The following is a 17,971-nucleotide window of genomic DNA, read 5'->3' as shown; positions in this document are numbered from 1 at the left end:
GCATACAGCTGCTAAAAAGTACTGGAAGGGTAAAGATTTTTTTAATAGAAGTCCTTTACAAATCTGTTTGGTGCCTTCTATTAATATGTACTGGTGCCAGGAAGTTATAAAGATTTGTAAATTAATTCTATTCAAAAATCTTAATCTTTTCAGTACTTATCAGCTGCTGTATACTACAGAGGAAGTTGTGTAGTTCTTTCCTGTCTGACCACATGGCTCTCTGTCTGTTTTTAGGAACTGTCCTGAGCAGGAGAAGTTTGCTATGGGGATTTGCTCCTTCTCAAGACAGTTCCTGACACGGACAGAAGTGTCAGCAGAGAGCACTGTGGTCAGACTGGAAAGAACTACACAACTTCCTCTGTAGTATACAGCAGCTGATAAGTACTGGAAGGATTAAGATTTCTATATAGAAGTAGTTTACAAATCTGTATAACTTTTCCCTCTGGAGTACCGCTTTAACATGTCCTTACAGTTCCTTTTCATTGAATTAAAATAGATGCCAAATATTTGTGCTTCCCATATAGGATTTAGGAGTCTTAAATAAAGAACTCAGTGTCACAAAGATTGTGGACGTTTTAGCCGAAGATGATCCAAGTGTGAGAGAAGGAAATGAGATAATTCTAGAGCTAGAGGTGAGTCCCTGCAAGTATGATGATTTAGGGGTTCAGGGCGCATTAAAGGGGTTATCCAGGAAAAAACTTTTTTTTTATATATCAGCTGGCTCCAGAAAGTTAAAGGGGTTCTCCGGTGCTTAGACATCTTATTCCCTATCCAAAGGATAGGGGATAAGATGCCTGATCGCGGAAGTCCCGCCGCTGGAGACCCCCGGGATCTTGCACGCGGCACCCCGTTTGTAATGAGTCCCCGGAGCGTGTTCGCTCCGGGTCTGATTACCGACTACCACAAGGCCGGCGGCGTGTGACATCACGCCTCCACCCCCGTGTGACGTCACGCTCCGCCCCTCAATGCAAGCCTACGGGATGGTCGTGACAGCTATCACGCCCCCTTCCGTAGGCTTGCATTGAGGGACGTCACACGGGGGTGGAGGCGTGACGTCGGTAATCAGACCCGGAGCGAACACGCTCCGGGGACTGATTACAAACAGGGTGCCGCGTGCAAGATCCCGGGGGTCCCAAGAGGCGGGACTCCCGCGATCAGGCATCTTATCCCCTATCATTTGGATAGGGGATAAGATGTCTAAGCACCGAAGAACCCCTTTAAACAGATTTGTAAATTACTTCTATTAAAAAATCTTAATCCTTTCAGTACCAATGAGCTGATGAAGTTGAGTTGTTCTTTTCTGTCTAAGTTCTCTCTGATGACACGTGTCTCGGGAACTGCCCAGTTTAGAAGAAAATCCCCATAGCAAACCTCTTCTACTCTGTGCAGTTCCCGAGACAAGCAGAGATGTCAGCAGAGAGCACTGTTGCCAGACAGAAAACAACAACTCAACTTCAGCAGCTGTTAATTATTATTATTAAGATTTTTTAATAGAAGTAATTTACAAATCTGTTTAACTTTCTGGAGCCATTTGATATATATATAAAAAAAAAAAAAAGTTTTTTCCTGGAATACCCCTTTAATGTGGGGGTGTTATTCTTACTCAGGTCTTTGTTGTCTTAGTAACGTGGTCTTAAAAATGTGGGCCTCAAGATGTTGCAAAACGGCTGTCCGGGCATGCTGGGAGTTGTAGTTGTCACGATGCCGGCTGGCAGGTAGTGGATCCTCTGTGCCAGAGAGGGATTGGCGTGGACCGTGCTAGTGGATCGGTTCTAAGTCACTACTGGTTTTCACCAGAGCCCGCCGCAAAGCGGGATGGTCTTGCTGCGGCGGTAGTGACCAGGTCGTATCCACTAGCAACGGCTCAACCTCTCTGACTGCTGAAGATAGGCGCGGTACAAGGGAGTAGACAGAAGCAAGGTCGGACGTAGCAGAAGGTCGGGGCAGGCAGCAAGGATCGTAGTCAGGGGCAACGGCAGGAGGTCTGGAACACAGGCTAGGAACACACAAGGAAACGCTTTCACTGGCACAATGGCAACAAGATCCGGCGAGGGAGTGAAGGGGAAGTGAGGTATAAATAGGGAGTGCACAGGTGAACACACTAATTGGAACCACTGCGCCAATCAGCGGCGCAGTGGCCCTTTAAATCGCAGAGACCCGACGCGCGCGCGCCCTAGGGAGCGGGGCCGCGCGCGCCGGGACAGGACAGACGGAGAGCGAGTCAGGTACGGGAGCCGGGATGCGCATCGCGAGCGGGCGCTACCCGCATCGCGAATCGCATCCCGGCTGGAGACGGTATCGCAGCGCACCGGGTCCGTGGAGCTGCCCGGAGCGCTGCGGTAGCGAGAGAGAAGCGAGCGCTCCGGGGAGGAGCGGGGACCCGGAGCGCTCGGCGTAACAGTACCCCCCCCCTTGGGTCTCCCCCTCTTCTTAGAGCCTGAGAACCTGAGGAGCAGACTTTTGTCTAGGATGTTGTCCTCAGGTTCCCAGGATCTCTCTTCAGGTCCACAGCCCTCCCAATCCACTAAAAAGAACCTTTTTCCTCTGACCGTCTTGGAGGCCAGTATCTCTTTCACTGAGAAGACGTCAGAAGAACCGGAGACAGGAGTGGGAGAAACTAATTTGGGAGAGAAACGGTTGATGATGAGTGGTTTAAGAAGAGAGACATGAAAGGCATTAGGAATACGGAGAGAAGGAGGAAGAAGAAGTTTGTAAGAGACGGGATTAATTTGGCACAAGACTTTGAAAGGACCAAGATAGCGTGGACCCAGTTTGTAACTGGGGACACGAAAGCGGACATATTTAGCGGAGAGCCATACCTTGTCTCCGGGAGCAAAAATGGGGGGAGCTCTTCTTTTCTTATCGGCAAACTTTTTCATGCGAGATGAAGCCTGTAAAAGAGAATCTTGGGTCTCTTTCCATATGGTGGAAAGATCACGAGTCACTTCATCTACAGCGGGCAAACCAGAGGGCAAGGGAGTAGGGAGGGGGGGAAGAGGGTGACGGCCGTACACCACGAAAAATGGGGATTTGGAGGAAGATTCAGAGACTCTAAAGTTATACGAGAATTCGGCCCATGGTAGAAGATCTGCCCAATCATCCTGGCGGGAGGAAACAAAATGTCGTAAATAATCACCCAAGACCTGGTTAATTCTTTCTACTTGTCCATTGGATTGAGGATGATATGCAGAAGAAAAGTTTAATTTAATCTTGAGTTGTTTACAGAGAGCCCTCCAGAATTTTGACACAAATTGGACGCCTCTATCCGAGACTATCTGTGTGGGCAACCCGTGAAGACGAAAAATGTGTACAAAAAATTGTTTAGCCAACTGAGGCGCTGAAGGAAGACCAGGAAGAGGGATGAAATGTGCCATCTTGGAGAATCGATCAACGACCACCCAAACAACAGTGTTGCCACGGGATGGGGGTAGGTCTGTAATAAAATCCATACCAATCAGAGACCAAGGCTGTTCGGGGACAGGCAGAGGATGAAGAAAACCAGCGGGCTTCTGGCGAGGAGTCTTATCCCGGGCACAGACAGTGCAGGCTCGCACAAAGTCCACGACATCCGTCTCCAGAGTCGGCCACCAATAGAAGCGAGAGATGAGTTGCACAGATTTCTTGATGCCCGCATGGCCTGCGAGATGGGAGGAGTGACCCCATTTGAGGATTCCGAGGCGTTGGCGTGGAGTGACGAAGGTCTTCCCTGGAGGAGTTTGCCTGATGGAGGCTGGAGAAGTGGAAATCAGGCAGTCAGGAGGAATGATGTGTTGCGGAGAGAGTTCAACTTCCGAGGCATCCGAGGAACGAGAGAGAGCATCGGCCCTAATGTTCTTATCGGCAGGCCGAAAGTGAATTTCAAAATTAAATCGGGCAAAGAACAGAGACCACCTGGCCTGGCGAGGATTCAGCCGTTGGGCAGACTGGAGATAGGAGAGGTTCTTGTGATCGGTGTAAATAATAACTGGAAATCTTGATCCCTCCAGCAGATGCCTCCATTCCTCAAGTGCTAATTTAATGGCTAGAAGCTCTCGATCCCCGATGGAGTAGTTCCTCTCCGCCGGAGAGAAGGTCCTAGAAAAAAAACCACAAGTAACAGCATGCCCGGAAGAATTTTTTTGTAGAAGGACCGCTCCAGCTCCTACAGAGGAGGCATCAACCTCCAATAGGAAGGGTTTAGATGGGTCAGGTCTGGAGAGCACAGGAGCCGAAGAAAAGGCAGACTTGAGCCGTTTAAAGGCGTCTTCCGCTTGAGGAGGCAAAGACTTGGGATTGGCATTTTTTTTGGTTAAAGCCACGATAGGGGCCACAACGGTAGAAAAATGTGGAATAAATTGCCTGTAATAATTGGCGAACCCCAAAAAACGTTGGATAGCACGGAGTCCGGAGGGGCGTGGCCAATCTAAGACGGCAGAGAGTTTGTCTGGATCCATTTGTAGTCCTTGGCCAGAGACCAAGTATCCTAGGAAAGGAAGAGATTGGCATTCAAACAGACATTTCTCTATCTTGGCATAAAGTTGATTGTCACGAAGTCTCTGAAGAACCATACGGACATGCTGGCGGTGTTCTTCTAGATTGGCAGAAAAAATCAGGATATCGTCCAGATATACAACAACACAGGAGTATAAGAGATCACGAAAAATTTCATTAACAAAGTCTTGGAAGACGGCAGGGGCGTTGCACAGGCCAAAGGGCATGACCAGATACTCAAAGTGTCCATCTCTAGTGTTAAATGCCGTTTTCCATTCATCCCCCTCTCTGATGCGGATGAGATTATAAGCACCTCTTAAGTCCAGTTTGGTAAAGATGTGGGCACCTTGGAGGCGATCAAAGAGTTCAGAGATGAGGGGTAGGGGGTAGCGGTTCTTTACCGTGATTTTATTAAGACCGCGGTAGTCAATGCAAGGACGTAGAGAGCCATCTTTTTTGGACACAAAGAAAAATCCGGCTCCGGCAGGAGAGGAGGATTTACGGATAAAGCCTTTTTTTAAATTTTCCTGGATGTACTCCGACATAGCAAGAGTCTCTGGGGCGGACAGAGGATAGATTCTGCCCCGGGGTGGAGTAGTGCCCGGGAGGAGGTCAATAGGACAATCATAAGGCCTGTGAGGAGGTAGAGTCTCAGCTTGTTTTTTGCAAAAAACATCCGCAAAGTCCATATAGGCCTTAGGGAGACCGGTTACAGGGGGAACCACAGAGTCACGGCAAGGGGTACTGGGAACCGGTTTTAGGCAGTCCTTGAAACAAGAGGGCCCCCAACTCTTGATCTCCCCAGTGGACCAATCCAGGGTTGGGGAATGGAGTTGAAGCCAGGGTAGTCCAAGGAGGATTTCGGAAGTGCAATTGGGGAGGACCAAAAATTCAATCTTCTCGTGATGAGGTCCTATGCACATTAGAAGGGGCTCCGTGCGGAGACGTATGGTACAGTCCAATCTTTCATTGTTTACACAATTGATGTAGAGGGGTCTGGCGAGACTGGTCACTGGGATGTTGAACCTGTTGACGAGAGAGGCCAAAATAAAATTTCCTGCAGATCCGGAATCCAAGAAGGCCATAGTAGAGAAGGAGAAGGCAGAGGCAGATATCCGCACAGGCACAGTAAGACGTGGAGAAGCAGAGTAGACATCAAGGACTGTCTCAACTTTGTGCGGAGTCAGCGTACGTCTTTCCAGGCGGGGAGGACGGATAGGACAATCCTTCAGGAAGTGTTCGGTACTGGCACAGTACAGGCAGAGATTCTCCATGCGGCGTCGTGTCCTCTCTTGAGGTGTCAGGCGAGACCGGTCGACCTGCATAGCCTCCTCGGCGGGAGGCACAGGAACGGATTGCAGGGGACCAGAGGAGAGAGGAGCCGGGGAGAAAAAACGCCTTGTGCGAACAAAGTCCATATCCTGGCGGAGCTCCTGACGCCTTTCGGAAAAACGCATGTCAATGCGAGTGGCAAGATGGATGAGTTCATGTAGGTTAGCAGGGATTTCTCGTGCGGCCAGAACATCTTTAATGTTGCTGGATAGGCCTTTTTTAAAGGTCGCGCAGAGGGCCTCATTATTCCAGGATAATTCTGAAGCAAGAGTACGGAATTGTACGGCGTACTCGCCAACGGAAGAATTACCCTGGACCAGGTTCAACAGGGCAGTCTCAGCAGAAGAGGCTCGGGCAGGTTCCTCAAAGACACTTCGAATTTCCGAGAAGAAGGAGTGTATAGAGGCAGTGACGGGGTCATTGCGGTCCCAGAGCGGTGTGGCCCATGACAGAGCTTTTCCAGACAAAAGGCTGACTACGAAAGCCACCTTAGACCTTTCAGTAGGAAACTGGTCCGACATCATCTCCAAGTGCAGGGAACATTGGGAAAGAAAGCCACGGCAGAATTTAGAGTCCCCATCAAATTTATCCGGCAAGGATAGTCGTAGACCAGAAGCGGCCACTCGCTGCGGAGGAGGTGCAGGAGCTGGCGGAGGAGATGATTGCTGAAGCTGTGGTAGTAGCTGCTGTAGCATCACGGTCAGTTGAGACAGCTGTTGGCCTTGTTGCGCTATCTGTTGTGACTGCTGGGCGACCACCGTGGTGAGGTCGGCGACAACTGGCAGAGGAACTTCAGCGGGATCCATGGCCGGATCTACTGTCACGATGCCGGCTGGCAGGTAGTGGATCCTCTGTGCCAGAGAGGGATTGGCGTGGACCGTGCTAGTGGATCGGTTCTAAGTCACTACTGGTTTTCACCAGAGCCCGCCGCAAAGCGGGATGGTCTTGCTGCGGCGGTAGTGACCAGGTCGTATCCACTAGCAACGGCTCAACCTCTCTGACTGCTGAAGATAGGCGCGGTACAAGGGAGTAGACAGAAGCAAGGTCGGACGTAGCAGAAGGTCGGGGCAGGCAGCAAGGATCGTAGTCAGGGGCAACGGCAGGAGGTCTGGAACACAGGCTAGGAACACACAAGGAAACGCTTTCACTGGCACAATGGCAACAAGATCCGGCGAGGGAGTGAAGGGGAAGTGAGGTATAAATAGGGAGTGCACAGGTGAACACACTAATTGGAACCACTGCGCCAATCAGCGGCGCAGTGGCCCTTTAAATCGCAGAGACCCGGCGCGCGCGCGCCCTAGGGAGCGGGGCCGCGCGCGCCGGGACAGGACAGACGGAGAGCGAGTCAGGTACGGGAGCCGGGATGCGCATCGCGAGCGGGCGCTACCCGCATCGCGAATCGCATCCCGGCTGGAGACGGTATCGCAGCGCACCGGGTCCGTGGAGCTGCCCGGAGCGCTGCGGTAGCGAGAGAGAAGCGAGCGCTCCGGGGAGGAGCGGGGACCCGGAGCGCTCGGCGTAACAGTAGTTTTGCAACACCTGAAGGTCCACAGTTTGTTGACCACTGCCTTAGTGAAAAAACAGAACTTTTGTTATACATTCTTTTTAACTGCCTGTAGGTGGCGCTATATACTACATTGTTGATTCTACTATAGAGATTGAAAAATGATACAGAATGGTCATTTTTAAAGGGGTACTCTGGTGGAAAACTTTATTTATTTATTTTTTTTTTTTTTTAATCAACTGGTGCCAGAAAGTTAAACAGATTTGTAAATGACTTCTATTAAAAAATCTCTACCCTTCCAGTACTTTTTAGCAGCTGTATGCTACAGAGGAAATTCTTTTCTTTTTGAATTTCTTTTTTGTCTTGTCCACAGTGCTCTCTGCTGACACCTGATGCCCGTATCAGGAACTGTCCAGAGCAGGAGAAATTCCCCATAGCAAACCTATGCTGCTCTGGACAGTTCCTGACACGGACAGAGGTGGCAGCAGAGAGCACTGTGGAGAAGACAAAAGAGAAATTCAAAAAGAAAAGAATTTCCTCTGTAGCATACAGCTGCTAAAAAGTACTGGAAGGGTAAAGATTTTTTAATAGAAGTCATTTACAAATCTGTGTAACTTTCTGGCACCAGTTGAATAAAAAAAAAATGTTTTCCACCTTTAAGCACCTTTAAGTACCCCTTTAAGCACACAACTATTTTTCTACTGATTTTTCTGAATGCATTGTACATATATTTTACCGCAGCTCACATTTCTGGAATTCTTGGAGGCTTTAATCGGCTGCGCCATTACGTATGTCACAGATGAACTGCTACAAGAATCGAACCACAACCTTCTTCAAGGAGAGCAAAGGTCAAACACAGCTTCGGATGGCAGTGCCAGTGCAGATCTTACCAACCACCGCTCAAGTCTTTCGACCCCGGTAAGAATATACGTTCTTTGCCTGATACCTTGTATTATCCAGTACAGGCCATGTAATGTGAGTTCCTTCCCTGTTTATATGAAATCCTGTACAATACAATGTGAAAGTTCTTATTTTTCCATTAACTGTAGAGAAAGTCAGACAGTGGGACAGAAGAAAAAGAGATGAGCATCGCCTTGAAGGTGAATGAAAAACGCAGCCCACGTCTACTGTTCCCTTCTTCAAGTGAGTGAACTTTCAAATCGTAAAAAAAAAAAATTCTCCTCTTTTACCTTCAAATGAGAATTAAAGTGCCAGTATAATTCTATCCTTTACCCCAATTGACATTGTGTGTGAAAAATTCATAATGCAAACTGGGTGATACAGATGCAGTGCAGCTTAGGCTATGAGAGAATAATGTAGAGGTTCTTGTGTATGCCTTGTGCTTACCTGTTGTAGCTGATGTGGCAGGAAGGAGTAACGCTCCATCATTGAAATTGTGCTGTAATGCTGCCTACATTTCATATGAAAGCTTTGGGTGTTGTGTTTGATTACTGCACCTGGTCATCTAATTAAACTGCTAGAGCTACAGCTTAATCAAGTGAATTCATTTAACTTCTAAGTCTCTGATCCCAGCTGTTCGTTATAGGTTGTTGGTGTATAACACAGCTTACACACACGAGATATAGCAGAGGCACAGCTCGTGACGTGTAGTAATTGTAAGTAGAGAATAAACCTTAAAGGGGTACTCCGCTGCTCAGCGTTTGGAACAAACTGTTCTGAACACTGGAGCTGGAGCCGGCAGCTCGTGATGTCATAGCGCCGCCCCCTCATGGCGTCACGCCCCACCCCCTCAGTGCAAGTCTATGGGAAGGGGCGTGACAGATGCCACACACCCTCCTGTTGAGGGGGCAGGGCAGGCGTGGTCATGAGGGGGTGGGGCTATGATGTCACGAGCTGCCGGCTCCAGCATTCGGAACAGTTTGTTCCAAACGCTGAGCAGCGGAGTACACCTTTAAGGCTTATCCTCTACTTACAATTACTAGCCAGAAAATTTTCAGTATTTCCCTCCTATGAATCTTGTGTGGTTCTTTAGATAGTGGAGCTTCCTCTGCCAAACTGGATGTCCTATGTTCACATGATGGAATTTCTGTGCAGAATTCTGCATCAGAATTCTGCACGGAAATTCCACAGCAGCAGAGCCCAATTTATATCAATAGGATTCTGCTGTACTTTGCACGCGGCGGAATTTCCACAGCTGATTTTCCAGAGTCCCAGTTCCAGAGTCCGCAGAAAGAAAAGTCAGATCTTTTCTTTCTGCAGAGTCCAAATGGAAATGCATTGCCGTCTATGAGACAATACATTTCTGTTCGGTCCTAGTGCCGGTCCATGTTCTGTCGGCGCTCCACTGTCGGGACAATGTTCGCACGAAAATTTTCCATCCTGATTTTCTATTTTATAAAAAGGTTTAAATGATACCTTTGTGGGATCCTATAATTTTACATTTAATCTTTTACCCTACATATTTTCATTTAGGGGGTACACAGTGCTGCCAATTACCTGATCATCTGTGGTGTAGCTATATGGCTGATGACATTAAAGGGAAACAGTAATCAGTGTCACCTGCACTTACTTGTTGGTACAGGCTGGTAGTTCGGGTACAACTGATCATAATGATACTTACCTATCCCCAATCCGTGGCCCCGTTAGCCTGTTGCACTCCTTTTTCGAGCGGCAGGCTTGGTGCACGGGTGGTGCTCCAGGAGCATGCTGACATCACCGTGTTTGCTTCCTCAGCCCGGCTGCAGGCAGGCTTGAAGAAACAGCAGCCGTGACACCAGCATGCTCCTGGAGCACCACCCGTGCACCAAGCCTGCCGCCCAAAAAAGGAGGATAACAGGCTAACGGGGCCATGGATTGAGGATAGGTAAGTATCATTATCAGTGTCACCTACACTACCACCCTCTACCAACAGGTTAGTGGGGGTGACACTGATGGTAGATTCCCTTTAAAACAGTCGCAAATCGGGTCAATAAGCCTGGGAACATGATACTACCCGTTAGTGCAGTTGTCTCCAAACTCTGGACAACAACTCCCAGTATGCCTGGATAGCTGTCCGGTTATGCTAAGAGTTGTAGTTATGCAACATCTAGAGGTTCACAGTTTGGAAACCACTGCTTTATTGTATTTCAAAAAGCATCCCAAAGAGGTTACAAAAGATCCATGCAGTAATTGTAATTTTCCACTTGGTGGCAGTATAACCTCACTAGTACTGTATATGACGGTATATTCCTACTACCATTCAATGTCTGCATGTTATTATTTGTAACCATGTGGGTTTCTGGATTTTGTCTGTTTAAAGGGATACTCCGGTGAAAACCTTTTTTCTTTTAAATCAACTGGTGGCAGAAAGTTAAACATATTTGTAAATTACTTCTATTAAAAAAATGTAATCCTTCCTGTACTTATTAGCTGCTGAATACTACAGAGGAAATTCTTTTTTTTTTTTTTGGAATGCTCTCTAATGACATCACGAGCACAGTTCTCTCTGCTTACGTTATCATAACAATGCTTTATTTATTGTTGTCCTTAGTGGGATTTGAACCCAAGTCCCCAGCACTGCAAGGCAGCAGTGCTAACCACTGAGCCACCATGCTGCCCTTAGCATACATCTGCTATGCACGGTTGCTAAAATGGACAGAGATGTCAGCATGTGCTCGTGATGTCATCAGTGTTCCAAAAAGAAAGGAATTTCCTCTGTAGCATTCAGCAGCTAATAAGTACTGGAAGGATTAAGATTTTTTAATAAAAGTAATTTACAAATATGTTTATCTTTCTGCCACCAGTTGATTTAAAAGTAAAAAGGTTTTCACCGGAGTACCCCTTTAATGTGTCTTTGCTGTCCCCAGCAATGGTCCTGTCACACATATCAGTGGTTCTGTCACACATATTGATCTTGATCCACATTGTATTGCATTTCTGTGTTGGGTTCTCCAAGTACCAGTCTGTGCCACTTACTGTATATCATATAGGCTATAGAATGAATGGGAATGTCATGTACTATTTTGTTTGCAGAAAAGACCCCAAAGAAAATCATGACAGACAGATGGTTCTGTCAGGTTGATGTGTTTTTCCATAAAGTATTTTTTCTGGCGTATGAGAAAGCAGAAGAACTGAAGGCCGAAATCCCAAAAAACAGAGCGCGGCAGGCTGAGCAGGCCCGACTACAGCGCATCTGGGAGGAGGAGGAGACACGGTAAATGTGATGGCTGATTTACATCTATGGCAGCATTCTGTGTGTATATATGTCATATTAACTTAACCTACTACCACTCATTTCATTAAGACTAAAAGCATTGAGGGCTGAAGAGGAGGCCAAGAGGCTGGAACAGATGGAGATAGAGAGGGCCGCGGCCATGTTGGAGGCTGGGCAGGTATCTGATGACCAGGCTGATGACCATAAGAGTAGACAGGACCCTGCCGCAAACAAGGAAGAAGCTCCCATCCCTCCGTCCACTGCAAGTACTAAGGCTACTACAGCGACAAGCAAAAAGAAGAAAAAATAATGATCAAAATAATGCCTGTATATAGTAATACAATGTGTAGACATGTATGTGTATATTTATGTGGCTTTGTCTCAGATTTTTACTGATACCTTCTGTCATGCAATGAATAAATCCATAGCAACATTGTGACAAATGCAAACCCATCCCATGGGGATTTTGCGCTGGATTTGTTGGTAGTGTACAATTTGTGCCATGTGGGAATAAATCCTAATAAACGGAAATAAAAGTCTCTGAATACAATTTGACAAGTTAACTATTTAAGGAATTGGATTTTAGTTCTTTTACCCACAGACTCTTACTTTACTTTACAGACTCTTGTTTCAAAGTATATAAAAAAAAAAATTGCATGGTTTTTAGAGCTCTCACTGCTGTTTTAAGCCCTGAGAGTTCTCTTAATGGTGCACAGCTATTTCCTATTCTCTCCATTTTAGGGGTGGGGGGGGGGGGGGGGTCAGAGCTGGGCTGTTTGACAGTGTAACACACACCTGCACTTCCTTTCCTTTACTTGTCTGGCCAATCACGCCACAACACATATTCCTCTCTGCTATACTATGACATAGTGCTGGAGAAAGTGCACTGGAGTGAACACTGTGGTTTTATTTATACAGTACACTACTATATATGTCATGTAAGTGAAAAATGGGTTACTGGGGTTAGATTAAGCACTGAACTGCCACTGGTGAGAAGCTAAAGGGAGAGTGAAGGGAGAGATTATACTGCAGCACTATGGATATCAGTAGGAACATTGAGGATCATCTTCAGCAGTCAGACAAGCTTAGCTTGCATGAACACAGCCCAGGCTTTTTCAGGATCTCCATCTCTTCACAGAGAACATGCTAAGCATGCCCCGCTTCCTGTGTTTTGTCTTGCTCTCTCTGCTACTAGAGACAGAACTTCCCTAACAAAAGACAGTGGGCGGAAGACAGCAGAGAAGGGAGACACCTAGTTGACATGACTTTGGAGCTGTTTATTTCTGGGGTAAGGAGGCACTTTTGGTAAATTAAGTGTTTTACTAATATATCACACAGCGTGAATGTCTTAAAATGACAGTGATCATTTAGGGCGATTGAATTATAAGGGAACTTGTCACCGCATGTTCATGTGTTTTGAATGGATGTGTGTATGTGTTGAGAGCCAAGAGGCCTCCATATACATAAGGCAGTCAGCCAGTCCGATACTAGCAGCTTCAGCCAGCTTTTCACTAATATGTATGGAGGCCTGAATCAGGCATGTTTGTCAGCCTAATTATATTAAGTAGGCACCATGTTTTCCTTTGGGTGCTGTTGCTGGAGGACCGAAGGCTTGCTGACAGATTTAATCTGATCGTGGGGGGGTGGAAGATTTAATCTGATCGTGGGGGGTGGAAGGTCTCTCACATTGTGAACAGCTTATTAATGGCGTATCCTTCCACCCATAATAGGATGTTCTGTTTGGGTCAGAACATCTGGTTGATTTTTAGTTCTAATGATTTGTTTTTTAATAAAAGGAAATAAAAGCAGTGAGAAGACAAGATAATAGTAAAGACAGAGACCTTGTAGGAATGGGGGATGACAGGGGGCTCCGAACATAGAAACACTTTCCCTATTATACTTGGAACATGGCTAAGGCAACAGCTGCCAAATGAAGAGCTTCAGCTGTCCTGGAATGAATCTGACAAGAGAAAACTTACACAAAACGCATCGCCCAGCTATTTTACACATTATCACCATATGGCAGTGCTGGGGGCTGACATCTGAAATATGTGTCACAAGATGATAAATACTGTTGTTCCCTGGAGTAATAGACGTGTCAGCTTTATTTGTGACCAGCTGTAAATACTACAGGCTGAAGATTTGGTTACCACCTGTATAAACCCCACAGATACAGTATGCAGCAGCATATGCTGATCCGCTGACAGTGCAATAGTCTGAACACTGCGCTTACACATTCATAGGGGACTGGCAAAAAAATGTATTAATGTAAATCTGAAATGTAATCCAGTCCCTGGGGTTGTCCTTTAGCCACTATACCAATAGCAAGCACTGTCTGTGATTAAAAACACAGCACCAAGGTCTCTGAGGGGTCAGAACTGATACATGGGAAGGGTATTATTAAAATGGGTCCAAATGTGGAGTATTTGCCTGTAGCTAACAGTTTCTCTTTTTTTCAGAGACCCTCTTAAAGGGGTACTCCGCTGCTCAGCGTTTGGAACCGACAGTTCCGAACGCTGGAGCCGGCGCCGGGAGCTCGTGACGTCATGCCCCCTCAATGCAAGTCTATGGGAGGCGGCTTGACAGCCGTCACACCCCTCCCATAGACTTGCATTGAGGGGGCAGGGTGTGGCATCATGAGGAGTGCGGGGCTATGACGTCACAAGCTCCTGGCGCCGGCTCCAGCGTTCGGAACGGTTTGTTCCAAACGCTGAGCAGCAGAGTACCCCTTTAATAATCAAAGCTGCAATCTGATTGGTTGTTGCTGTCAACCGTTCCCCTGTTCCTTTGCACTAGTTGTGATGAATACCCCTGTAGGGTATGTTCTCATGTCACGGATTCTCTGCAGATATGTTGTGGAATTTCCCAATTAATTTCAATGGTTAAGTCAAAATCCGCACACCATCTGCAGCGTATCTGTGACATGCGAATATACCCTTTTAGTGTTCTCACTTCTATAAACTGTAAGTACTGGAGAACCAGTTATACAGGAGTATGACCTTCCTATAAGTGGTAGGCAGCACTGACCATCACCATTTCCAGATCATGCAGTCCCAGAGGTAAAATCCAGAACCCTATGTTCTCTAGCTCCCCCCTGCTGTCAGTGCTCCTCAGTGTCACAACAAACGGGGCCAGTCTGTCGATAGACAACCAATATACAAGGTATATACACAGAGTAAAGCTCCTGTCCAGAAATATATATAAAAAGCAAATCATTCCATGTGACTGTTCTTGGCATGGAGAGACTACAAGTGTCACCATAAAGCTCATTCGGACAGTTCTATTTTCCTATTAACTTCCAGTTCTCTGAAAAGCTGCCGTACAAAATTATAGATGAGATCTTCCTGGTGCCCTTAAAAGGGAATCTGTCAGGTCTACTGGCTGCAGACACCATTGACTAGCTGTTAGGGTATAAGAGCAAACTGTTTCTTTCCCGGAGCTGATGGCCGTTGCCAAACTTATAAAATTGCCTTTTTATTTCTCAGCCAAGTGTCATGGAGGCAGGGTCAAGAGGCTGAAGTGCCACAGGGAGGCACACCTCCTCACTTGTCCTCACCTTCCATCAACTCCATGACCGATTCACAGAGCTCTGTACATCACGCTGGCGGACATGCCAGGCTATAGCTCGACCCCACCATCTTGATACTTGGCTGAGAAATAAAACGGCAACTACCATCAGCTCCAGGAAAGGAACAGTTTACTTGTATAACTTAACAGCTATTTAATGGTGTCTGCAGCTCTTAGCAACTAATACATTTACATGGTAAAAGAGAATCGGTCAGCTGTAAGTTTAATCTTGCCTCTGGGGCCATGCACATTGTGGATTGGGTTGCTATCCGAGACCAGCCCAACATCTTCTACAGTGTTTTTACCTGCAGTAATAGTCACATTAAGATAAACAGTGTTACAGAATGTCAAGAAAGAGTATAAAATGTCCATATAAATAATATATATATTAATTTTTTCTCTCTCTCTTTGGTTTCGTTGGATATTATCTCTCCTTTTTTTTTCCTTTTTCCCTTTTCCCATATTTGCAACATATATTTTTGTTATAATATCATTATCATATGATGCAAATGCTCTCAGCTATTTATAGGGTATTATGTTACGTGCTCCTACAATTTAATATTGTATTGTTACTACATGCTTACAAGACGTGTTTGTCCTCGCTTAGGCTGGGTTCACACCACGTTTTTGCAATAAAAAACCGAATTCCTCAAAACCTGACTAAACTGTATCAAAACGTGTACACAAATTTTTATCTGTATTTGGTTGAAAATCATATACGGTTTGAAAAATGATGTCTGGTTGCATCCGTTTTTTAAGAAAAAAACGTATAAGTTTTTAACTTTTCACTCCATTATGAATAAAGTTTTACTTGTTTGATTGAAATTCCAAGAAAAAAAACTGAGCAAAGCCAAAAACCGTATGGTGAAAACCGGATGGAACCGTACGCACATACGGTTCTGTACGGTTCCCATTGACTCCCATGTTAAAAAAAAAAAAACGTATACAGTTTAATACAGTTTTTCACCAGGACTAAAAACCGTAGTAGGCCACGGTTTTCTATCCAGATTAAAAAAAGTAAAAAAACGTATGGTTTGAAAAACGGAGACAACTGTATACGGTTTTGGTGCATACGGTTTTGAATGGGAAGTCTATGGGCACGGTTTTCTGTACGGTTGCATACTCTTTTTTTAATGAAACCGTATGCTGAAACCGTATAGTAAAATCATGGTGTGAACCCACCCTTAGGGAGACTTATGTTCCATTTCTCACTTTATGTTATACTGCACCTTACCTTTTCCCCTTTTTTTTCCTGTACCCTAATTACTTGAATACTTTGAATATGAAAATAACACATATAGAGGTCTCGTGATTTTTTTTCAAATTTCGGCCCATTTCTCCCTTTTTAAACTATTAAATTATTTCAGTTCAAAGGTGAACTAATAAAAACTCTTATTTGTGTCACAAATAAAAAATATTTGCGTAGGCTAGGAAAAAAAATAAATAAAAAAAAATCAACTCCAGAATGAGGTTTCAAAAGTTGACCCTTCAAGGCCCATAATGCCCTCAGTCAAAATAGGGATAATAGGAATAAGGGCCTGCTAAAAAAAATAATAAAAAAAAATAGAAATAAAAAAGGAAATATTCACTTTTGAAAATTGTCAATCCAAAGGATTTAATTTTACTGTAAATTTGGCTTCAATTTAAAGGGTTGTCCAGGGATAGAAACACAGAGCTTATTACTTTCAAAAACAGCACCACCTCTGTCCTCAGGTTGTGTGTGGTATTACAGCTTTCTATCATTGGATAACCTTTTTAATGGTCAAGCTAGTATATGGTCTAGACTTGGTGACCTACAGGACAGACTTACTTGTTCTGGATTATTATTTGTTTGGTAAAGTGTAAACCTCAGTTTATTTTGTGTGTAGAAACCTATCTGCTGTAGAAGTCTTTGTTTTTGTATTTGATGGTTTGATATGTGACTGTTGCTTTGTGTCACCATCTACTGTAGGCCTCAATAACCCCACAGGGTCATCCTCTCAATACTGTATCTTATTCATACTGTATGTTATAGGAAAGTGTATTAAAATAAACAATAAACTTATTTAAGAAGAATAAAGTAAAAGGGATGAAATAGAAAAACACAGAACCCAAAATCCAACAGTTAGGAGCTCTGCACCTAACACCCGCTAAAGCGACATCTCCCAGCTGTCACCGCCTGCTTTTCTGCGATATCCAGCAGTGCGAATACCCCTAGACCATGCCGGCACGGAAAAGAAAACCGTCTCGCCAAGAGAAGCTCTCTAAATTTTACTTCTCCCGGCCGCACGCTGACCTGCAAGATGGCGCCAGAGGGGACGCGCTTGTTTCCACAGCTCCGGAGCGGGACGCCGTACACAGTGGCTTGGACTCACCGGAGACGCGGCCTCCCAGGCGATCCTCCTCAGACCCAGCACTACACTGCAGGTCACCACAGAGTCCCGCTGGTCCACGCTCTCCGGGGACCCCTGTGCATCCAGCGCGGATCGCTTCAGATCTCTCCCAAGATGGCGCCCGTTCCTTGTCCAGGGGAGCTACTGCGTGGTGCTCAGCCTCACCATCTCCCTCACAGAGTCCAGCTAAACAGCGACCCCGACTGCACCGGAATGCCCCAACCTCTGAGGTATGTGAATGGGACGTGCAGTCTGCACCCATCCTACCCCTCAATAATGATCTGGACATTATATCAGTGTCAGACACATCCCTTACAGACACGGCAATGAAGGGCATGCTTTTAGCCCCGAGGAAAACCTTCCTTTCAGATATGCAAGTTATCATCTCACCACTAAATGCCTCAGTAGCGGATCTGACTGAGAGAATCTCTCATCCATGTTTGGAGAGTTCTCCACTTCACATAACGAACTCATAGACTCACATAATGACCTATCTGATGAAGTTGATACCCTGAAGGCGAAAATAGCAGATCTTGAGGACAGAAGCCGCAGAAACAACCTCAAAATTAGAGG

The 17,971-nt window shown here is 45.8% G+C and overlaps 1 protein-coding gene across 2 annotated transcripts in view; it reads left to right on the top strand.

Moving 5' to 3' along the window:
* RSPH10B (radial spoke head 10 homolog B) overlaps positions 1 to 12,016 on the top strand; it is a 40,065-nt gene extending 28,049 nt beyond the window's left edge. For both annotated transcript variants that reach the window (XM_056536031.1, XM_056536032.1), the window contains exons 15-19: positions 525 to 632; positions 8,048 to 8,224; positions 8,356 to 8,449; positions 11,279 to 11,459; positions 11,550 to 12,016. In XM_056536031.1, coding sequence (XP_056392006.1) covers positions 525 to 632; positions 8,048 to 8,224; positions 8,356 to 8,449; positions 11,279 to 11,459; positions 11,550 to 11,769 — 780 coding nt within the window. In that variant the 3' untranslated portion in view covers positions 11,770 to 12,016. The remainder of the gene's footprint in view (positions 1 to 524; positions 633 to 8,047; positions 8,225 to 8,355; positions 8,450 to 11,278; positions 11,460 to 11,549) is intronic.
* The last annotated feature ends 5,955 nt before the right edge of the window (positions 12,017 to 17,971 follow it).

Source organism: Hyla sarda, chromosome 8 (assembly GCF_029499605.1).
Source record: "Hyla sarda isolate aHylSar1 chromosome 8, aHylSar1.hap1, whole genome shotgun sequence".
Taxonomy (NCBI): domain Eukaryota; kingdom Metazoa; phylum Chordata; class Amphibia; order Anura; family Hylidae; genus Hyla; species Hyla sarda.
This window is presented reverse-complemented; position numbering and strand designations above follow the sequence as displayed.